Source organism: Grampus griseus (genome assembly GCF_964374135.1).
Source record: "Grampus griseus genome assembly, chromosome: 8".
Classification (NCBI taxonomy): Eukaryota; Metazoa; Chordata; class Mammalia; order Artiodactyla; family Delphinidae; genus Grampus; species Grampus griseus.
This window is the reverse complement of record NC_139002.1, coordinates 63,315,542-63,338,676: the sequence shown is the minus strand read 5'-3', so window position 1 is coordinate 63,338,676 and position 23,135 is coordinate 63,315,542. Positions and strand designations below refer to the sequence as shown.

Sequence of the window (23,135 nt, the reverse complement as noted above, 5' to 3'; positions counted from 1 at the left end):
CAGATGAAGTATCAACATTTCTTACTGGGATGCCTGTCTAGCCCTTAAGACATCAGTTTCTGAATACCCCAGGTGTCACCGAGGCAGGCGGACCAGCCTAAAGAGCCACTCACAATGAGACCTCCGTGGACACCACTCCCACGAAGGTTGGGCGCATATTCCGCCAGGTCCACGGACCGCAACCATTCCATCACCCTGTGGTTGGACCACTGCACAACTTCTGAAGGAGAAAGGTTACTCTGTAAGAGAGAGAAGGAGAGTGGAGAAGTTAGGCCTACAGGTCCTACCAGGGTCCTCTGTGGAGCCAGTCCCTGTGAGTAAGCCGGCCCCGAACGCCTTGCCGAAGACGATCCTTACGCCTACAGACCCAGGCCTCCAGGACAGCTGCCTGAGAGCCCTCCCAGTTTCCAGGAAATAAAGCTCTCATTGAACTTGCACTTCTACACTGAGATATCTGATTCCAGAATCCCGTTACTCCCTGACTCTGGTTACTTTGGGACTCACACACGAGAGCATGGAGTTATTCATTCAGCGATTCAACAGAACTTTAAAGAGGACCGTCAGTTACGAGCTGAGTGCTTTATAGAATCGAGATCTCACTGGTGTGGCCAAATGTTTCGGGAGAACACATGTTAAGATACTTAAACCTGAGTACCCTCAAGTGGCACCTGGGTCTTCAAAATGCCCAGCAGTGTGCCTAACATATAGAAGGTTCAAAATGTGTTTGTGCAACAGGGAGAAAAGAGGGGACGGAGAGTAGAGAGATGAATTTTTAATCCCCTGGAAAGCTGAGTTACTCTTACAGCAGGGTTAGTCTTGGCTCCCATGAACATAGGAGACGGGGTGTGACTGACAATCCTGCAGCTTTGGGGCCCACCCAGAACTCCGGGGTTCCTGAAACATTATCAGGGAATTCCCCAGGATTTGGGTTGCTGTGTTTACCTCCACCATTTCTTCTCTAGCAAAACCTGATCATGGATTCCCTGTGCGCCTAGGCCTGGAGGTCAGTTAATTTTCTACCAGCGAGTAGGGAGATCTGTTCTGAAATGTCTGGTTACTTATGGGTTCCTCTTCGTCTCTCCTCTGCCTACTTGGACACCGTCTTTCCATTTTGTCTCGCCCTTCCCTCCCCTTTGCTCCATTTCCTCATCTCCTTTAATCACTATGATGGCTTTGAAAGACTTGCTGCTACTGCCCTCCAGCCCATAGCATATGTCTCCCAAAAGGAGGGAGGAGTTGGAGGGCTAGTGGCTGCTGTGGGACGCAGAGTTCAGGCCACAGGCGTGTTGGGACACCATGAAGCCCTAGTAAAGGGAAGAATCCGCAGCACCATGGGCCAAAATGCAGCCACATTATGACCATGTCATTCTGGTTTTCTCACACCCGATCTTACAGGTGTCCCGGCTCAGGGCTACCTGGACAGATATAGTGTCCTGCCTCACCTCATTAGCTGGCCGCCGGTGCAGGCAGTGAGGGTTGAACTTGTTGACATGCAGCACGTGAATGGCACATTTGATGCTGAGATGATGTAGTTGGCTGGTGACTTTTAGGAAAAGTAGATCATTCTGGAAAAGTAAAGTTTTGGTTGATGAACCAGAGCTTCCAAAGTGACACCCACCCACCGAGGCTCCTTCCCAGACCATACACAGACAAGTGGTCTACTACACGTCAGGAATGCATGTGGACACGTAACAGCTTTCCTTGGAGCAATGGTTCGTACTCTGCTAATTGGGACCTCTTATGTGACGAACGACACAGTTTTAGACCCGAGGGATATGAGGGAGGTGTGGAATCACGTTTAAATACCGCCATGGGGACACCTGAGTTGAGTTGGGTGTTCACAGGGACAACTGAACACTGGAGGAAGGATCCTCACCACAGTCAGGTACTGCAGCATTCGCCCGTCGACTCTGGATTCGTGAAACTGGTCTTTGTACTGGGGTAAGCCAATATCATCGAGCCAACCTACAGAAACAGGGAAGTGAAATTTGTGAAAATGGAAGACTGTGGACGCCAAAAAAAAAAAAAAAAGGCAGCAGCACATTATCATTCTGAGTTCCAGCTATATTTCCCCTAAAGTTTAGTAATCCGTCTGCCTGTCCCAAGGACACAGCTGTCTTTGAGGCACGCATTCCCAGGGGGCTGCCAGAAACATAACACACATATGCCTGTCCTTACGTGTCACCCAGATGTGGTCCAGTAGTGCAGACTTCTCCTCCTGCTTGGTGTTGATAGCTTTCACTGCTAAAATCAGCTTTTTCCTATGAAGAGGGTGCTTAATTCCCAGCTCCTGAAAGTGAAAGATGAAGACAGATGTGAAATCTCGGCAGGCAGCCTGGCCCTCAGAGGATGCTGTGTCTCGGTGGAGGTACTCCACCTGGGTGGAGCATGGAAGCGGACCTCTGCCCAGCGCCCTGGGATCAACCTGAAGTGACAGAGAGAATCTCGTCCTCCTTTGTCAACTCTCCTGTGTGTGGGCGTGGGTGGGCAGTGGAGGAGTGGGGGGCCTCACTTCCCTGTGCGCTGGTTTGGGGAGAGATGGGAGCCTCCTAGCCCAGGGCTCAGCCCTTACCTTTTCCATGTCCTGAGGGGTAGCTGTCAGTAACGTGTGGCCAGAAGTCACCCACTGCCTGGCAAAGATCACGTACTGAGCCAGGCCAAAGTCCTCCAGCCATGCACACACACGCTCTGTGCTCCACTGGGCGAAGGGGCCGTTGGTATCACTGGGAAGCAGGAAACAGCACGACCCAGTTATTGGGAGAGCCTGGGCTCCAGCTGAACATAACAGCGCCTCACAAAAAGGGACTAGGTTTAAACAAAACCCCCCATCGTGGGATCCAGTTGAACAAAATCCCACGACAATGCACTCATCGGAGGTAGACTCTAGAGTTTCCCGGGATAACCCCTGGTCTGAATCTCAGGTCTGCAGCTGCCGGGAGCTTGGGGCAGTTATATGCTCCTCAGGAAGCTGTGCTCACGTGTGCTATCAGTCCACATACACATGCACGCGAGCCGAAGCCCATTTGGATGAAGATCCACACCTGAATCGTGTTTTACACAGGGCTTAATACCATGTTCAGGAAAATCCTTAGAAAACTAGGCAAAGCGTATCTAACATTAAGAAAAAAAAAACAGAAAACCTTCCTCCAATCAACAACAGTTAATGCCTTGTTTACTAATGAAACACTAGGGGCATTCACATTAAAGTTAATAAAAGAGTATTTTTTATCACATTAGTAACACTAGTCTGAGAGTTGCAGCAAATATAAGAAGAGACAAAAATAAAAATATAGCTATTAGAAAGGTAGAAATAAAAGAAAGCCATTCTTTTCAAATGATATGATTGCCCACCTAGAAAACCCAAGAGAACTCAGGAAGGTGGCGGGTTATAAATACACACGCTCCTAATGTTTATGACATACACAAATCAACAATTTTCTATATACCATCAATGCACAGATACTAACATTTTTGTTCAAATAATCCACTCACAGCAACCAAAATTATGAAATGTCTGGGATCTGTCTTTATAAGGAATGTGTGGGTCCTGTGTAACCGTGTGTGGGGATGGGGGGAGGTGGTAACTATGACACACAACTAAGCAGCATAAAAAAAGACATGAATAAATGAAGAGCTAGATCATCTTCCTAGACAGGAAGCCTGGGTATTACAAAGCCATCAGTTCTTAAAGACATCAATTTCATTTAAAGTGTAAAGGTAATGGTACACTCAAAATCCAAGTTGACTCCTGGGGGCAGGGGGGACATGGAGGTTGACAAAGCAACTTTATATTCTTTTTTTTTTTTTTTTTCCCGGTACGCGGGCCTCTCACTGTTGTGGCCTCTCCCATTGCGGAGCACAGGCTCTGGACGCGCAGGCTCAGCGGCCCTGGCTCACAGGCCCAGGCGCTCCGTGGCATGTGGGATCTTCCCAGACCGGGGCACGAACCCGTGTCCCCTGCATCGGCAGGCGGACTCTCAACCACTGCGCCACCAGGGAAGCCCTATATTCATTTTTTAAAGGAGGATTCATGGAATATAGAAGACTAGCTATTCTAAAAGATTCCTTCCAAGAAAGTATTCCTAAAATGGTTAAAAAAAAAAAAATTTTTTTTAATGCCTAGATGAGGCATCAAAAATTTTCTTAAAGTGAGGGTGGGTGTTCCTGAAAGGGCCAGGATGACCATAAAGCACCATTCTAGAACAAGTGCTGGAGATGATGTGTACCTTAGAGCAGGTGCTGGTCACTCAGCCTGGAGCCTGGGTTTTAATGAATCATGAATAGGTGCAGATCCAGGTTTCGCGAAAACTGGAACTTATAAAATTTGGGGGCCCCGCTAAGAAAAGTACACAGTTTGAATATGGAATTAGGAACCAAATGACTATTTAGAATAAGAAAACAAATCACAAAAAATTACAAATCTAATCCAACTGAAAAAGATCATGAAATCCAGAAAAATAATATTTTTATTAATTAACTCCTAGCTATACCTCTATAGTACTTGACCTTCACGTTCGGGGTGCGTATTCTTCGCTTTATCATATGTCAACAACTCTATAACAGATGTCCCTCTGTATCTGCAGGGGATTAGTTCCAGGATCCCCGTAGACACCAAAATCCAGGGATGCTCAAGTCCCTTATATAAAATGGCGTAGTTCACTCAGCCCTCTGTATTTGCGGGTTCCGCATCCACGGATTCAACCAGTGGAAATCCGATCTGCAGTTGTTTGAATGAGTGGATGGGGTGGGGCTATATTTTCTGTGAGAAGCTTTCCATCTTTCTTCTAGCATGACTGACCAATATTCTTTTGTTATTTTGATAGTTTTTTTTAAGTTTTAGCTTCACAACTTATAAATGGTATTGTCAAATACATTTTTAGAATCATCAAATTTAGGAAAACCTCTATCAATTGTCTTTTAGATGCGAGCTGTAAAATTCCATAGCGTTCAAGTTTTTTAGTGCTAATCTTAAATATTCTATTCTTTGAATTGATAACATTTACTTAATGTCCTTGTGGCTGTTGCATATTAGGCAACATCATCTTGGTCAATGTCAGTATATCATGTAAAATCAGCAAGAAATTTTCATCTTTTGCCAATGTGTTCATATAATTCACTTTATATGAACAACACTCTAGGAACCTATTTACTATTTTTGTTTGGAATTTATCTGTTGCTCTTAGTGAATGATTGCTTTTGGTTTGATCTGGGATTTTTTTTTAAATTATCAGAATAGTTTCTCAATTTCAATGCTCATTTTATCACCTTTATTTCATATCCTATTTTCAATTTCATTTATTTTCTGGTTTCTGGGAATTGGAAGGAAACAAATATTCTATGTATCAGAGGGATATTTCAGTTCTGAGGGGAAATAAGTGTTTTTGAGACTGTAATTTGAAAGCCTCTGTCCTGTAGACCTTTTCATAACACCCTAGAGCTCTGATGCTCCTCTACCCTCGATCGTCTTCCCATTTCCCCCTTTGTGAGTGGTCTCTGCTCTCCTAAGCCTGTGCTGCTCCTACAGTAGCAGACCCGGCTTCCCTAACTCCTGGGGTTCTGTCAGTGCCAGGGTCTCCCATACTCTTGTCCAGGGCCACAGCTGAGCATGCTATTAAGTAATTTAGAGATGACAGAGAAAGTACCTTTCATATACAGCCAAACCACTTGTTTTATTGACATGTTCCAAAACATCCCTCCAAATTGCAGTTAAAATGATGTGAGATTTATCAAATAGGCCATTCCCATGGTAGACGGAGAACACAGGGTACACTTACAACTGTATGTATGTATTTCCTTAGTAAGTGCATTTCTGAAAAGAGAGGACTTCTGTTTTGACTAAGCATCTGAGAGAACCGAAGCTCCTGCTGAGGATTTGGCAAATCTGATGATTGGAAAGAATTTCCACAGACTGGCTTCTGGTTTTGCAAATTTCAAATGTTCTTTCTTTTTCCACTACCCCATACTTCTGAAACCAAATGCCAGAGGACAAGTTCATTTTGGTACAAGATCTCTGACTTTGCATCTTTGTATCAGTAATGCTGGGCACACTGGCACATTGGAAGCCATTTTTATAGTAGGACAGCTAATTAACTAAACCTAAGTAAACCAGACATGAAGTGACTGCAAGCCACATAAACATAATCCCATTAAACCCAAACTAAATGGATCCCCAGCTCAACCTCCCCATAGCCAGATCCCAAAAATGCCCATGGGTATTCCAGCATCGTCTGATATCAGGCAAAGATATTAGACCAACGGTAAGTTGGAGTAAAGAGTCAGCAGTCTTAAAACTGTTTAAAATATCTTACTTATGAAAATATTTCAAAACACACGGCCTTGTCAATACATCGGTTGGACCCTCTCTGGACCATGGAAGGGGTCTAGGCAAGTAACTGACGTTGAAGCTTAAGCTTCCTTACATTCATGATAAACCTGACACTGACAGTGAATATGGGAGAAAGGCAGTAAAATGGGGCCTGAAGCAGGGAAGCAGTCTGATCAGAGACCCCTCATAAGCTAGAGTCCCTAAGGGCAATACACTCTGTAGACAAACTCAGAAAACGCCTCCACAAGGATGGGATCCGGCCATGTGGCTTTCAAGACTTAAACATTACACTCTGCTTTCTCTTGGGGGAAAAAAACCTCTCTCACCACACACCAAAATAAATCCCCAAATAGATGACTTGTAAAGTTTTAAAAAATCACTTTTTTAAACTCATAGTTTAAAACCAGTTTTTTAAACAATCAGCAAAAAATTTTAAAACAAAATAATGAAAGAAATCACAAAGGAAAAGTTGATGAACTTCATTATACACAAACCTGAAAATTTCATATATCCAAGTAAATTCTGCAACAAACCTAAAAAATAATTTGTTACAACTTTTAGATGTGGCTTAGTATCTTAATATGTAGAGAACAGATAGAAATCTATAAGAAAGATATTAAATAAAAGATACTAATAACTAAATAAAAATGGGCAAAAATGCACACAGTTCACAAAAGAAGAAATAAGATAACAAACGTGTAAACTAAATAATAAAAATGTAATTTTTGGAGGTCTATAAAACTAGAACTTTAAACAAAAGCTGCAATAACAATGCTGACAAGGCTGTAGGTGCAACAAGCACTCACTGTACAGCAGTGCCGACTAGAACGTAAATCAGCAAAATGGGGAAAAAATAAAAAAATTTACTCTTATAACCTGAGGGAGAGTTCCTATGAAATGTCATTATCAAGTGTTATATTAAAAAACAACTGTTTCACTGGAAAAAACGGATTGGGACTGGAAATTTTCAGTAACAACAGACTTCCTATAGGAATGTTGGTGACAAAATTTTTTTAAGGCTATACCTAAATATCTACAAACTATAAATACCAGAGGACATTAGCATATAATTAGATCACATTTCTGTTTAAGAGTAATAAAAGCCTTTCCTTCCCACCAGCAAACTCATTTTTGTTACCGTAAGCAGAGCGGTGATAAACATACAGTCTCATCAGGCCTTCATTCCCTTTCTCCTTGTCATCCATTGCTACTGTTTACAAAGCACAAAGACACCCAAACAAAGCAACCCTGTGGCTGAACTGCAGTTTCGCCTTCGGCAGAGAAGGTTCCCTACGCTGGTTGCCCCATACCAAAGGGACTTGTAAGATGGTGGATGGGCCCTAAGGAAAAATACCTGAGGGTCTTAGAAAAGTTTTACACCCTGACCAGTGATTCCCCCTTCAAGAATCATTCCTAGGGCTTCCCTGGTGGCGCAGTGGTTGAGAGTCCACCTGCCGATGCAGGGGACGCGGGTTCGTGCCCCGGTCCGGGAAGATCCCACATGCCGTGGAGTGGCTGGGCCCGTGAGCCGTGGCCGCTGAGCCTGCGCGTCCGGAGCCTGTGCTCCACAACGGGAGAGGCCACAGCAGTGAGAGGCCCGCGTACCACAAAAAAAAAAAAAGAATCATTCTTAAAGAAAAGCCAGAAGTGGAACAAAAATCCATCACTCAAGCTCTGGTGGCTTTATTTTTTCATCTCAGAACCATCAGAAACACTCACGCCTGAGGCCAGAAGATTGCCAAGCAGATGAGAATTCTCTTCATGGACTACATGCATATGCTTCCTTTGGCTCATTTTCTAATGTCTCCGAGTTGGTCTCTGCCTTCTCAGACCATGTGCTTAGATTCTCCAGCCTCTAAAAGCTAACGTTTACTGAGCATGTTTTGCGACTAGAAGCGTAAACACCACTCCACGATCCTGGAGGAGCAGAACCAGGAGGCTACGCGTCCTCAGGTTTCTCTGTAAGGCACCTGGAGGATGGATCTGGGGATGCTCGCCAAAGGTCCTGAGTGTGTACCTGGGAGCGCCTGGCCAAGCCTAGGGACCTGAGGGGGGCTGAGTGGGGAAGCGGGGTGCATCTGTGTGTGCTCCCTTCTTTGGCGGGGGTCAGGTCTGTGAACGATATGCTGCACCAGGGAAGCATTCTTCCCCCTTCATTGGGATCTAGACTGTATGGTTTCTAGAATTAACATGTGAGTGGTGCACATCTTACTCAGTAATTACCTGCACTTGGCACTGGTTTATGGCAATCTTAGGGGGATGAAATTTAGGAGGGTTAAATCTTACTTTTCACTGTTTGGTTAGATTTAAAATGTCACAGTCCAATCCTGAGGAAGGCCCCCAGAAGCCTGACCCTGGCTGAGCAACTCAGACTTTAGGAGATATTCTGCTGGAGACAATGTATCGTGGGGATCATCTGATGGGAGCAGAGGGTGCAGAAAAGGGTTTCCCTAAGACGTAGGAGTAAAGATTCACTTGGGCAAGTCGGAAGGGAGGCACTCTTCTCAGAGTAGGGAGATCTAAGGAAGGGGGGTAAAGCTGGTGACTGGAGGGGGTCCACCAGGGCGATCTCTGGGAAAGTTTCATTACTGATGCTTTTTCATTAGGGCCTGATGGGAACAGTCACGCAAAACTTCCCATTTTGATCCCTTTACAACTCCCTCCAGTTAAGCCTTCAGGAAGGTGTGGTACAGTGTGTCATGAGGGATAAGGGCAGACTGGCACCCCGGCACCCTTCTGTAGAGGTCTGTGTGGAAGGAGGGGACCCCGCCCCGGGGGAAGGTGCTGCTCTCTCCCCAGTCTCCCAGGGGAAGGTGACGCTTGCATGGCAGACAGCTGATACCAGGGTTAGATGTGCAGAAGCTCACATAATCTTCATAAGAACTTTCACAAATACTTGTTTTTGACCCACCCCCGCCCCCGTCCCACTTCAGAGGTCAGAAAACTGAGGTATAGAGAAGTTACAGAACCTGGTTTAGGGCTCACTGCTAGGAAGTGGTTAAGCAGAGATTCCAACCCAGGTCTCTGACTCCAGCATCTGTGCTCTGAATGGCTGCAGCGGAGCCTCTCAACCTATCACGCCAAGGCCCTGCCCAGAGTGGACTGCAAATGTGCAGAGCTGCTGGGGTTCTCAGGGGGGCCGGAGCGCCACCTCCCGCCCCAGCACCTCTGGCTATAGGCAGCCTCTGCCTTTACCTCCGTGCACCTATAAATAAGCGTGAGCAATGTCCACACATGTCAAAGGGGAAAGGTCGAGAAGCTCTGCACTAGGGGGTCCTGCCTTCCATCTCTGGAGGCTCTGGGGCATCCAGCCCCCCTTCCCACTCCAGCGTAGCCAGGATTTTACACAGTTCCTTGGAGATGGACTGGAGGGAGCCTTACCTTTTCTGACCCTTGGGGTCTCTGGTCCTAGAGAGTCTTGGCCCTGCAGTTGCCCGGAATCCACCTCGTCGAAACTCGGCCACCCCTGGGGCATCGGTGTTGAAATTTCCTGACTGAGTTCTTCGGATTCTGTGTGGAGAGGGATCCGTGGAGACGTCAGAGGGCAGGCTGAAAGCCTGTAGTCAGTGCACGCCTCCCACACAGGGCCTCACGAGCCATAACCGGGGCTCTGGGGCACTGGGATGGAACCCTTGCCTCCCGGTGCTTCCCCAGAGGTCCAGCATCAAGACCTGTGACAGCTCCTTGGCCAGACCCAGCCTCAATTCTAACCCTGCCTCTGGGATTGGACCCCTCTCCCCGGGGGTCAAAGTGCAGGTTGCTGCCTGAGAGGAGGCCCCAGTTTGTGTCTCATTTCACAGACTCAGTCAGCAGGGCCAGAAAGGACTCATCTTTCTGTCCTCAAAGATTTCTTAAGACACAGACTGAGTCCTGCAGAGGAAGAAACGGGTCTCACCCATGTACCTCTCCAAAGCACATATGTAAGCTTCAGAGGATGTGCTTAGGGTCTGTGGGACGGAGGGATGCCTAAAATGAATGACACGTAAGGCAACCGGCTGTATTTAATGGGCTCCGTTCATAGTTCTCCTTCTCTGGGCCCTAAAGAGTGATTCAAGGTCTCCTCTACACATAACCACTCTGTACTCACTGCTATCCCAGCATCTAATTATACAGGGGGTTATGGAGATGTTTTGCCCACTCAGGGACAATATTAATTCCAAGCAATATAATTACGGTCATCACCGACTTACTTTCCCCAGAATTTCTTGATGCCTTTGGGGCTCCGTTTACCATCTGGTGTCAGGGGAGACTGGGGGCTGGACTCGGTGCCCGAGGACGTGGGTGAGAGGTCATTGACCACAGCAGTGTCATCCCAACCACTTTCTGTGTCTCCTGAGATTGAAAGAACGGAATGATATGTGAATGACAAGAAGGAATGTGACCTCTGTAAACCTTTTCCCTGAGCCTGGGCCAGCCCTTCAGTGGGAGTCAGGAAGTCTGCCCAGCTCTGCCTTTAGGACAGAGCTTTACAGCAAGACCTCAGAGACCAGCAGGGGCTCAGGCACACTCCAGGTTTTCTCTCTGGGGAGTTAGCGAGCTTAAGGTTTCAAATCTGGGTGAGCGAATGTCTTCAAATTCTAAGAGTTCGGGGTCCCAAAACTTGCAGGGTAACTCCAGCAAGGAGCTTCCTCTCTTTTCCCCCAGGGAGATGCGGGAATACGAGCCGGAGGGGGACGTGGCTGAATGTTTCGGAAAGGGAGGGTGTCACCGGAGGGAAATAAGGGAATCTCGCTCCCCACCTCACCTGGAAGGGTACAGTACCTAGCACGGGGGCACTGACACTCCGGCCACGATCTCCAGCCAACCAAGAAGCAGAGAAGCCACACGAAGAAGCAAGAGAGGCCAAAGTCCAGCCCAACAGAGTTATAGGGAAGCAAAGAAATAAACAAGAGTCATCAAGCAAGAGGGAAAAACTCAAACAGAAAGAAAACTAATCCCACGAGGAAGGATGGGGGTGAATGGTGACTGAGCCTGACCTACAGGGTCACGGCGGCGAGAGGCAGCCCTATGTGAGGGGACTGAACGCTCCTGGTGTCGCTTCCTGGCCGGTGAGGGGCGGGGGGCAGCGGGGACTGAATACACCGGGCCGCCCACTGCTCCTGTGTGGGTGCCAGAGCTCACTTAGATCAGACGAGAATGGTCCGAAGCTGTAGGAAGTCCACAGTCTGAGTGTCGCTAGGACATACTCATCTGGAGTTCCTGCAGCCAAAGGCAGGACTGGCCAAGGGCAGAAGCCAACCCTTAGTGGGGAAGCCGAGCCCTCCTCCGCCAGGGAGGAAGAGTCAGGGGGAGGGACGGCTCTGTCGGGACCAGAATGTTCCTCTCTGGGCCCCTCTGATCTGCTGCTGCTATTGGGGAGATCCAGCCTACTGTGCAGAGACCTCCATTTCAGATGCTAAGCACCAGAAGGATACCTGGGGACTGACAGCCTTGCCCAGTGGCCACTGATTCCACTTCTCTAAGGAAACGCTCTCCCTTGGAAGAGCACATGGTATCATCCTATGGGTAATGGGGAGGCTGCAGAGAGGAAGGCGGAGACAGGAAAGAGATCAGGAGAACAGAGGAGGAGGGGGTAGGGCCAGGGAGGGGGGAGGGGGTGTCTAAGCGGGAGGGAAAGAGGAATGACGGGAAGGCCAGGAGCAGGTGGAGAGAGAAGGAAGACAGGAGGAGGGGCAATGGGGGTAGAGTAATTGCAGGTGGAAAGAAGGTGGGTACACACCCTGGTTCTCTTGGGCTCTGACGTGTTTCTGGCAGGAAACCTTGTGCCCAGACAGACAGCAATCACCTCTAGACGTGGGACCACCCTGAGGTAGGACTTGTCCCAGCCACCCGTGCCCACCCCCGTTCTCCAATTGTGGGCTATGGCGGGGGGTGCAGGGACCTCGTGCAACAGTGGAAATGCCAAGGCCGAGGCTCCAGAGGCCGCCAGGCCTGGCGCCTGGACACTCACTCAGCCTCAGCAGGCCGCTCCCTGCAGGGTCATGTGGGGAGGCAGTGGGAGAAGATCCGGCAGCCTCTCCGTTGGGCGTGGCTCCTGAAAGCTTCCCAGGTAACGTGGGGTACTTGTGCTCCACCAGGAAAGGGCCGTCCTATTGGAAGGAGAGGGAGAGAGAGCCTCAAACCCAGTTAGGAAATCTCTAGATGCAGAAACAACTCCCCGTTCTCTAAGAGCCATTTTTAAACTTAGGCCGACTCGAAGACCCCTCAAAAAGATTATTCCAGGCCAGGAAATGGGATCAGAGCTCTGAGAAAGAAAGAAACTTGCCCAAAGCCACACAGTGAGATGGGGACAGAGTTGAGCCCACATCCAGGGCTGACTGCAGCCGAGTCCAAGCAGAAAGGGAAGCCTTTGCCATTTGGCCTCGCGCTCAGAGGCTCAAGGAATCAACAGCTGTGAACTACCCTTCAAGCTCTTTGAATACACAGACCAGAATTCCAATAAAAGCTATACCTATGGGCTTCCCTGGTGGCGCAGTGGTTGAGAGTCCGCCTGCCGATGCAGGGGACACGGGTTCGTGCCCCGGTCCGGGAAGATCCCACATGCCGCGGAGTGGCTGGGCCCGTGAGCCATGGCCGCTGAGCCTGCGCGTCTGGAGCCTGTGCTCCGCAACGGGAGAGGCCACAACAGTGAGAGGCCCACATACCGCCAAGAAAAAAAAAAAAAGCTATACCTATTGCTTTATTGTATGTTTAGAATATATAATATTATCTATTACTTGTATATTATGATGATAGTTATTTTGAAAAATACTAGGTTAAGGTGAAGCAAGATGGTAAGCACACACTCGGGGGGAGGTGTGAGCAGAAGCGGGCCAGAGGGCTACATGCCAGCACGGAGTTCCCCAGGAACTTAGGACCACAGTCTGCACGAGGTTCAGCCCCAGTGCAGTGGGCCCCGTGCTCGGACCCCAGCCACAGAAAGGGTCGCAGAGAAACAAGTTGATTTAAAGGAGAAGAAGAATGGCGCTTGTTTGGTCAAGAAGGATTTAATGGGCCGCCCTACATCCACAAACCTGAGGGAAACACAGCGGAATGCATTTGAGTGAAAAGAAAAGAGAAATCAAAGCAACGTTACCAAGGTAATCAACTGTGGATCACTTAACCGGACCCAGAAGACAAGTAGAAAAGAAGAAAGACAAAACCGATTTCAGAACTGACGAGTCAGTAAAGTAATGGGACACTTCAGTGATAGTAACATCTTTTTTTGGTTTTGTTATAAATCTATTTATTTATTTGGCTGTGTTGGGTCTTCGTTGCTGTGTGCAGGCTTTCTCTAGTTGCCGCGAGCGAGGGCTACTCTTTGTTGCGGTGCCTGGGCTTCTTTCTCATTGCGGTGGCCTCTCTTTGTTGCGGAGCACGGGCTCTAGGCACACGGGCTGCAGTAGCTGTGGCACATGGGCTTAGTTGCTCCGTGCCATGTGGGATCTTCCCGGACCAGGGCTCTAACCTGTGTCCCCTGCATTAGCAGGCAGGTTCTTAACCACTGCGCCACCGGGGAAGTCCCCAGCGGCGACATCTTTTGAAGTTTCATTTAGTTAAAAGCCAAGTGCCCAATAAATTTCTGAATTCAGTTTGCTTATAAAGGCATGTCCTGGAAATTGTTTGAAATCCAATTCAGTTATTGAACACTGAATACTAATCCTCTATAAATCATCTCAGAAAGGAGAGATACGAGAATAGTGGGCTAAATTTTCAAAGGATTCTGAAGGAACTGGCTGGTGAAGTGGAAATAATTGGAACCGTAAAAGATGGAGACCACACAATTTTAAAATTCATGATGACCCATGAGGTACAGCTGAACCTGATCAGACCTGTGGTCAAGACCAACAGTTTCCAAATACTAGCCCATGCCAGGGCTGCTTCATAATCACCTGGGACACTTGTAAATATAAATTCCCAGGGCCCAACCGCACCCATGAATCAGCCCCTCTGGCAGGGCACCCCGGGAGTCTGTGTTTTTGAAATGAATCTCAGATTATTCTGACACACAGTCAGGCCCGGGAACCACTGATGGTGGGGAAGGCAGAATTCAAAAAGTTTCAAGAACTGAAGGGCATGTCTCCCAGCTCCAGATTATACAGGAGATGTGGGAGTGGGGAGGGCTCAGGAACAGATCTCCTGTTGCATCATCACACAGGCCTCCCTAAGGCAGGGCAGAGACAACCAAGGCCTCCCATGTGGGCTGCCTTGGGAGGTCGCTGAGGAACTGAGATGTAAAGAGGGCAGAGCCTCCTGTAAGGCGGGCTTCAAAGGCGGCCCAGACCTGTGAGAAAGACGATGAAAGGAACCAAGGGCAACAGAAAGGGCTCTCTCTCAGCTCTGCTCGGCCAAGAAGAGAAGCTAGGAAGGAAGGACTCACTGCTGGAGAAAGGGGTGCAACATCGGAACACGACACAGAGGAAACAAATGCTCGAGGTCGGTTCTGTGCCTGCAGTCTCTGAGAAGAATAACCCTGGTTACAGGAGTGGGGGATGGAAATCTCGGGCAAGGAGCAGATGTGGCTGGTGACCCAGCTGCCCTAAAACAGCACAGAGGTAGCACACCTGAGCGGGAAGACCCCAGGCTGTGAGTCAGACCGACTCGGGCCAAACCCTCACTCTCTTGAGGCCCTCAGAACCTCAGTTTTATTGTTTCTAAATAAAGAATAACAATTCCTGCCTCTGGCCTAGCACACGAGGACAGAACTAAACAGAGGCGCAGAGAATTACCCTTTGCCCAGGGTCTGGAGCGACAGCAGTAACCACGACCTCAGTCCCTGGAGCGAGGCGTGCACGGGGCAGACCCCATCTACAATATTAGGCTCAAGTGTGGCCCAGGGCACGACGCAGAGCACGCAGCGAGGACCAGGTGCTCATCCTAAGGTGACAGAATAGAAACTTTAAGGGCTTCTGCCCTGTGCACATGAGAAGATGGTAGCGCAGAGAGGGGCTGAGGGACTGCAGTTCTAGAGCTGTGAGGAGCAGGGGAGACTGACTCCCTCCACGGACTCCACAGCGAGAGCCGAGCCGCAGATGCTCCTTCTAGGGAAGCCCAGAGATGGATCTAACAGACAGAGCTGGAAGAGAACACAGGGGGTGTCTTACAATGTCATGAGCTCTCAGTCACAGAAAGCAAGGGCCAGACACCCATGTGAGGGGACGCTACAGAAGGATCCTTGCACCTGAGGCTGAGTGTGCTCCTGGGTTTTTTGTTTGTTTTAATTATTATTTATCTTTGGCTGCGTTGGGTCTTCGTTGCTGCGTGCGGGCTTTCTCTAGTTGCGGCGAGTGGGGGCTACTCTTCGTTGCGGTGCATGGGCTTCTCATTGCAGTGGCTTCTCTTGTTGCAGAGCACGGGCTCTAGGCGCGTGAGCCTCAGCAGTCGTGGCTCGTGGGCTCTAGAGCGCAGGCTCAGTAGTTGTGGCACATGGACTTAGCTGCTCCGCGGCATGTGGGATCTTCTCGGACCCGTGTCCCCTCCATTGGCAGGCGGATTCTTAACCACTGTGCCACCAGGGAAGTGCTCCTGGGTTTTTTAAATCATGACTTATCAGCGCAGAAAGGATGAGAGCTGTCATATACCTCTACTTGTGTGCTGAGATCATAATATCCCCCTTCCCAAAGATCAGATCTACTTTGCCTTGTCAAAGAGGAATTATTAGAGCCTATAAGATGGAGGAGATGATAAGAAATCCTATCCCACAGATAATAGAGATGAAAGCACAGGATCCAGCTGGGTGCACATAAAAAGAAAACAGGAGAGGAAGTTTCGTCGTTCCTGTCACCCTGATACCCCTCACGGTTAACATATCGTAAGGTTACCAGAGCTGTAACTTGCTAAGTGAAAAGCCTCTGGCAAACAGCACAAGCTCACATAGACGAAAGGGACATGCGGTTAATGTACCTTGGGTTCTACCACTGGGGACAGCTGGTTCCCACCGACGCACTATGGGATGGCAAGGAGGATTTCAGTTATGTGGAGAAAAGGAGAACTGCGTTAGTCACAACAGCAACTCAGGGCCACCTGCCTGCCTGAACCTGCCAGGCTCACCCCTTCCTCCCCGTCTTTATGTCAGATCATCACCATCCGTGGAGCAAACACAGGTCACTGTCCGACCTCGTGGACACATGTCCCCAGGCAGCTGCCAGCAATCTGACTGGGGGAGCGAGAGGCACGTGATCGTGGGAGCAAAGCCACTGCCAGCTCCATCCTTCCTGGTTTTCTACTGTATCACCAGGGAGTCTGGCGTACTGCTGGACATCGAGGGATCTATGCGGCAAGGTCACTGAAGGTTGTCTATAGGGCAGGACCCCTGCATCTTCAATGACCTTGCTGCTTAAGAGCCTGTGACCCACCCCCTTCAGCATGGGGGTTACCCACCTGGTCAGGGGCCACAAAGCCCTCCTCATGCCTTTCTAGACTCCTTAAAAAGCTTCCTCTCCAATCTACTTTATCCCATAACCCACCCCCGGGGTCTCCTTTATCCACATTATGTCCTCATTCAAAATCTGTGCAACACTCCCAAGTGCCCTGGAGAAACAGGGCCCGGATTCGAGATGTCCTCTGGCTCCATCTGACTCGTGGCTCTGACCTTACTCCCTCCTACTCCGCACCATTTCCCCTGCCCATGCCCACCTCAGCGTCTTCTCTCACCAGCTCTAGGTAGCGTGTCCTGACTTGCCCTGCCTCTAGGATGCCTTGGGCTGCACTGCACCTGAACATTTTCTCAGAATGTTCCTGTAATTCCTGCCTGCCCAGCAAACTTGATAAAAGCTTCCACGAGGTAGGGACAGCACCCAGCCTGTGAATCCCAGGACTGTGCTGGGCACAAAGAAATAACTCAGACATCTTTATGGATAGACTGACGGGCTGACCTTATCCACGGATTCACTTCTCAGGTCTTCGAGACTACAGGAGAGTTTTTTCTGAGCCCTGGAAAAACACAAAAGAAAGTCAATAAGGAAACAGTAACTGGAGAAGGAGGTGCGTGGTATCATTCGCGCAGAGGACACTTCAAATGTTTAACTGGTAGTCTATCTTGGGCTTAGGGTCAAGGGCAGGAAAAAAAACAAAACAAAACACCCTCTCATCATAACCATTACACGTAAGATGAGAACGGCCCACTTTGGGGATGGCCTGGTCTGACAATGTCTTGGTGAGGGCATGAGAGCATCACCGAAATCCAAATCAAAAGTCCTTGGCATTCCTCAAAAACCCTGAATACACGCAATTCAGTGGTATTGGTGGGAGCTGGCTGTTGTGTGGTCATAAAAGAAGGCCAACGTCTGTGGAGTCAAAAGCCAATACTGCCTCGTCTGTGAGTCTGACAGTAACCCAGCGAGGGAGGTGGTGCTGCCTTGGAGTGGAGACGAGCGCATCAGCCACAGCTCCAAAGCGTCACCTGCTAGGATCCTTCAACCCTCTGCTCTGTCTCTGTATGCCCTGAGCAGTCTGCTCAGAGGAATTTGCTTTCTCCGGGGCTATTGTGCAGAGAAGGGCACCAACTGGATAGAGAAGAGGCGACAGGGTTGCCTTGTGTCAATTCTCCTGGGCAGTGATATTTCTCAGTTCATATGAATAAAGCAGCATCTGTTAGTACATTCGTCTCTTGTGAGTCTGGTCAGTGTGGGTCACTCAGTGCCGACTTCTGAGTGAACTCATCAACCAAATTTCTTCTGCAAAACTAAGGACTGGCCAGTGGCCCTCCTTGACGCTGCCGTTTTCCCCTGAGGCTAAAGGCTCAGGGAACAATGGCTTTCTGGAAATGGGGGTCAGAGTGCACGGGCTTCAGACCTCTGAAGACTCAGTGCCCTTCTGGGGAAGCTCCCACCACGCTTGCGGCTGTCTTCCCCAGATACCTAGGCTGAAAGGCAGCCTGCTCTCGGCAGCAAAGCTCCAGATCCCCGTAACCTGGAAATGTGTTCTAAAGAGCTGATGTAGGGAACTGGAGATAGGTTCATTTTCGAGAGAATCAGTCAGGGGGCAGCGAAGTGACCCCACAGGCCAGCCTGTGATACGCTCATTGCTACGTGAAGCTTCCCCAAAGCAACTGGACCAACTTCCCTGTGAGGAGAAATGGTCCTCCCTGGAGAATGTGGAGTGTCACAGGGCTAGATTCCCTGAGAGCAGGAAGGGTGTTCCAGAGGGGCTGACGGGAATGACAGGTGCACCTCACAAGATGCTCTGAAGAACCACTAGGGGGCACAGATGAGGTGCAGCCACCTCTTCTCTGAGGCCCCAACCCCTGGCCAAGTCTTTTCTCGGTGACAACGACCCGGACCTTCAGCCTGTGGGAAGGGAAGGCCCTCTGTGGCCAGGGCAGGTAGGCAAGGTTCATGACTGCTCCAGCATTTTGGCCCTGGTGACCACTGCTGGGGCCAAAAGGGAGGACAGGTGTGCTCAGGACATGGTGGCTGTGCTCACTGCCACGTCTGGAGCCCCGAGAGGGGCCTGAGAGCACAGTGGCTCCACGGAGGTGCTTGGGCCTCCTACCTGGTTTCCAGTGATTTCTGCGGTAGCGGGGGTGGTCCCGCCGTGGGAGAGCTACCTCTTGGAGATACCTGCACCGGAAACGGAAGAGTCACTGGACAGATACTGTTTGGAGACTACCCGCCACCCTTTCCCGTTTTTTGGACAATTCCTCTTGGGGAGTTACATCTCCACCCCTGGTGGCTACATCAACTCCAATGCCTTGCTTTTTTAAGATGCCCAAAAGGAAGACATACTGGAAAAGACCAGGCGCGTTCAGGGAGGTATGGCTGTAGACAAGGAGGAAGGTATACTGAACAACCTTGGCCAACTGGCCTCTCCTTCCAGGGCCTAAGTTCACATTCTAGCAGTAGAGTCCTGACAAGTCAGTCCTGAGACCTGAATCCCTGGCTGCCCCTGCCTTTTCTGAGCTTGGTTCTCCAGCTTTTCCTTTCATTCAGTGAGCCACTGCACACCCTCTTAAAAACATTCCTTGTTGGCAAAGGTCAGCCGGAGTCGATTTCTGCTGGCAATGAGCAACTCTGTAATTCGTATAGTCAATCAACAAACACGAGCAACATCTACTGCCTACCAGGCCCTGTGCTGGGTGTGGGGCAAGCACTGCCCACATCAGGGAGTCAGGTAAGTTAATTAGGATGAAAGAGCAATGCAACATGTCCCTCTGATACCAATACCTATAATATAATATGGGGATAAAGGGGAGGGAGAGGATCCTTCTTGTTGGTGGGAAGGTTAGGAAGGCTTCAGAGGGGAGAACACTTGAGCTGAATCTTGAGAAATGAGAATGAGCTTAGCAAGGAGGCCAGAAAGGCAAGAGTATCAAGGGTGGAATGAACGTGAGCTAATCTGGTGGAAGATAAGGACACAATTTGATGTCTTTCCTGTCTGCAAGGGCTGCCTCTATTCTCTAGATCCCAGTATCTTTTTGGTCTACCATAGAAAGAACCCTGGCATCACAGTATGTAAGTTGTTAAACGCCTGGGCTTTTGTGTTCAAGTCCAAGTTCTGCCATCTACTTGCTGGGTGACCCAGAGCAGATTACTTACCTTCTCTGAGCCTCAGCTGCAACACAATAAAAGAATCCCAAAGGGGTCATGAGGAGTAAATGAGGTGAGTCACGTGCAGTGCTCATCACAGGGACCACCCAGAGGTACTGGGCATCAGTTACTGCTATCATTGCCAGCAATCTGGGATGCCTGCTCTGACTACATAACTGGGCCACCGGGTGACACTTTTGCTCCTCCCTTAATTAAAAGGGTTGAGTTGGACCGCTAAGATCCTTTTTATTGTGACTGTTCTGGAGTTTCAAGAACCTTTTGGATCCTGGGCTGAAACCCCTTCTTCATCTGAGATCTGTATCTATGAGTTAATTTACCTACGTGTATCTAGACTAAGTCCAGAGAGGTTCATAGAACTGGATCAAATTTTAAACAAGAAAAAAGGAAATCTGTATGCTGGTTATAGGGGCGGGACGTTGTCTGTGAAATAGGAATGTATCACTTCAAAAGTTCAGCTATCCCTCCAAATGAGCAACATGCATGCATTCATTCATTCAGCAAATATCTGTTGAATCCTACTGGGTACCAGGCATCACTGCAGATCCTGGAGAGACCGTGGTAAATAAAACAAAGACCACCTTTGGTCTAGGCTATAGTCCAGAGAGGAAAGGCAAAAACAAGCAAGGAAACCAGTTAAAAAAGAAAATTCCTATCCTGGGAAGTCCAGTATCCACTATGCTGTCCCTCCCAACGGGAACACAGGCCCTGACTGCTCCCCAGCCTCAGTGCTCTTCCCAAGGCCTCGGGGGCTAACTCCATTGATTTAACTTTTTCTACCTGTCATGAGTTACACCTGAGACGTACCTGACTGGTACCTGATTAGATCCTCCCCCAGGCCCAGGGTAAGCTCCTGGGGCCTGCTGAAACCCCACGTCATGACCGGAAACACAGTACCTCTGGTTTAAAAAGTTCTTCAGGGCCTTTATTTGCAGTGTTCCAGTTTCTGAAACCTCCCTCCAGTTCTTCCTCATTGATTGAGAGAGTTCTTTCTGAAGGCCCTGGAAGCATTAACGCAGAAGAGATAATTACTACCACGTGACTTGTTTAGAAACCTATAATTGTACCACAAAATCCTAACGTTGTTTCTCCTTCATTAAGAAGGACAAAGAGGGACTTCCCTGGTGGTGCAGTGGTTAGGAATCCGCCTGCCAATGCAGGGGACACGGGTTCGAGCCCTGGTCCGGGAAGATCCCACGTGCCGCGGAGCAACTAAGCCTGTGCGCCGCAACTACTGAGCCTGCGCTCTAGAGCCCGCAAGCCACAACTACTGAAGCCTGTGTGCCTAAAGCCCGTGCTCCGCAACAAGAGAAGCCACCGCAATGAGAAGCCCATGCGCCGCGACTACTGAGCCTGTGCTCTAGAGCCTGCGAGCCACAACTATTGAAGCCTGTGTGCCTAGAGCCCGTGCTCTGCAACAAGAGAAGCCACCGCAATGAGAAGCCCGCGCACCGCAACGAAGAGTAGCCCCCGCTCACCGCAACTAGAGAAAGCCCACGTGCAGCAACGAAGACCCAACGCAGCCAAAAATAAATAAATTTATATAAAAAAAAGACAAAGAAAAACATAAAGGGACATTAAAAGTGTGATTCAGAAGATTCTTCAGGGCAACACAAACAGCTCTCACTGCGCTGTGACTTCCTATGGGAACCCAGGTACCCGGCAACTCAAAGAAGGTTTCCCAAGTGTCCTGGCGTCTGCTGGGGAAGCTTTTAAATTCTCCAGGAGGTGGGGAGGCTCTAATCCCCAACGAGGGTATTAAGCTGCCTTCGGATCCAGGTTTGACTGCCCTCACTGCCTCTAAGAGGTGTCCCGGGCAGATGCGTAGATCTTCCAAGGGTAGGGATCGCCAATGGCTCGAGTTGAAGGCTGTCTTTCCTTGGCGATCTGGGTAGCTCCTGGAAGCTCTGAACTGACTCTGCCATTTGCCACAACTTCTGGCAAGCAATGGCTGCCAGTGTCCCCCCACCCAGGGCAGTCTAACCAGCTCCATTCTCCAGCAGAGCATTTCTCCAAATGAAGATGAGGACTCTTCTGGCAGGTCTGCCCCTGGATTTAACACCATAGAGATGGGATATGTGGGGGAGAAAATGGCAAAGCTCCCCCTTGCTCTTACCTTGAGTCGCCATCACGATCTCCTTCACCCTTCGGTACTGGTTTAACAGGCCAGTAAGCTCCTCTATCCGACGGTCCTGTCACAGGACAAGACAGATTTCTATGTAAACAACACCACTGGCACCTGGCGATTTCATCTGGGGGCCCTGGCTGTGTTCTGGGCACACTGAGAAGAAATGCTATGTGGAAGCCATAGAATATTCCAAAGGGAAACACAGTGTCCAGGCCCTGGGTTCTCAGTGGTCTACCTCCTGAGCAGCTGCAAGCACTCTTGCCTCTACCTGAAGGCTACGAGTCCAATCTCTAGTCATAAAACACTCCCTGTTCGATACAGCCTTCGAGGGGCTCAAACATTTCCCGAAGCAGGAAACTCATTGTCTTCCTACCCTCCTGACATAGCCATTGAAATCTGCCTCCTAGTCCGAGTATTGTCCTCTGCAGCTATGTGGGGGAAAAAAAAAAAAAAAAAAAAAAGACTAAAATAAAGCTGTCGTATTTCTCTCAAAACTCTCACTTGCTCCGTAGGAGGCTGAGATTCCTTACGCAATAGAGGAAATTCCCAGAGGAGATCATTTCTTTCAGCAAAGGCTGGGGACTTGGGGAGGCCACACAGATTTCAGAGCTAGATAAACTTGGGTATGACCCTGGCTCTGCTATCTACTGTTACCTGACCTTGGGCAAACCTACATTAGCACTTTGAGTATGTTTCCTCGTCTGTAATATGCAGGGCTGTGATCCTTAGAGCTGATGTTTTCGCCAGACAGGTGCTCTCTAGTTACGGAGGTGGATATTTTATGATTATGCATCACCAGTTACAATGGGTCTATCACCAGATCATGAACGTGGGAGACTGGTGAACCGTTCTTGAGTTTTGCTAGTAGTCTGAGCAGCAGCTATGATATTGGCAGTAACCTCAGTGGTATTTTTTTTCCCTACACCTGCATGAACAGGAATGGCTTTATTCTGCCTTTGGGAGATGCCATTTAGGCAAAGCTCCCAGGCATCAAAGCCAAAAACAGGTGGCTGAGCCATGTGTCTAGGAGGCAGAGGCCATTCTCCTGACACTTCCCTGAGTCGGTGGTCTGATGGGCACAGCCCTGTCCAAAATATCAGAGACTAATAGGACCAAACAGAACCAGGAATGTCAGCAGGGAAAGGGCAGGGCCGCTCCA

The 23,135-nt window shown here is 49.1% G+C and overlaps 1 protein-coding gene across 8 annotated transcripts in view; it reads right to left on the bottom strand.

Moving 5' to 3' along the window:
* PPFIBP2 (PPFIA binding protein 2) overlaps positions 1 to 23,135 on the bottom strand; it is a 147,682-nt gene that overhangs the window by 5,749 nt on the left and 118,798 nt on the right. For 7 of the 8 annotated variants that reach the window (XR_014297056.1, XM_082659337.1, XM_082659339.1 and 4 more), the window contains 14 exons: positions 21,965 to 22,040; positions 20,746 to 20,849; positions 18,797 to 18,864; positions 17,179 to 17,236; positions 16,208 to 16,249; positions 12,276 to 12,414; positions 11,087 to 11,119; positions 10,516 to 10,657; positions 9,707 to 9,835; positions 2,573 to 2,723; positions 2,179 to 2,290; positions 1,877 to 1,965; positions 1,443 to 1,565; positions 114 to 239 (listed from right to left, as the gene is read on the bottom strand). Coding sequence is in view for 7 of the 8 variants with exons in the window: in XM_082659337.1 (XP_082515463.1) it covers positions 114 to 239; positions 1,443 to 1,565; positions 1,877 to 1,965; positions 2,179 to 2,290; positions 2,573 to 2,723; positions 9,707 to 9,835; positions 10,516 to 10,657; positions 11,087 to 11,119; positions 12,276 to 12,414; positions 16,208 to 16,249; positions 17,179 to 17,236; positions 18,797 to 18,864; positions 20,746 to 20,849; positions 21,965 to 22,040 (1,392 nt within the window). In the remaining variant the exon portion in view is untranslated. The remainder of the gene's footprint in view (positions 1 to 113; positions 240 to 1,442; positions 1,566 to 1,876; positions 1,966 to 2,178; positions 2,291 to 2,572; positions 2,724 to 9,706; positions 9,836 to 10,515; positions 10,658 to 11,086; positions 11,120 to 12,275; positions 12,415 to 16,207; positions 16,250 to 17,178; positions 17,237 to 18,796; positions 18,865 to 20,745; positions 20,850 to 21,964; positions 22,041 to 23,135) is intronic. The other variant, XM_082659338.1, reaches the window with a different exon arrangement.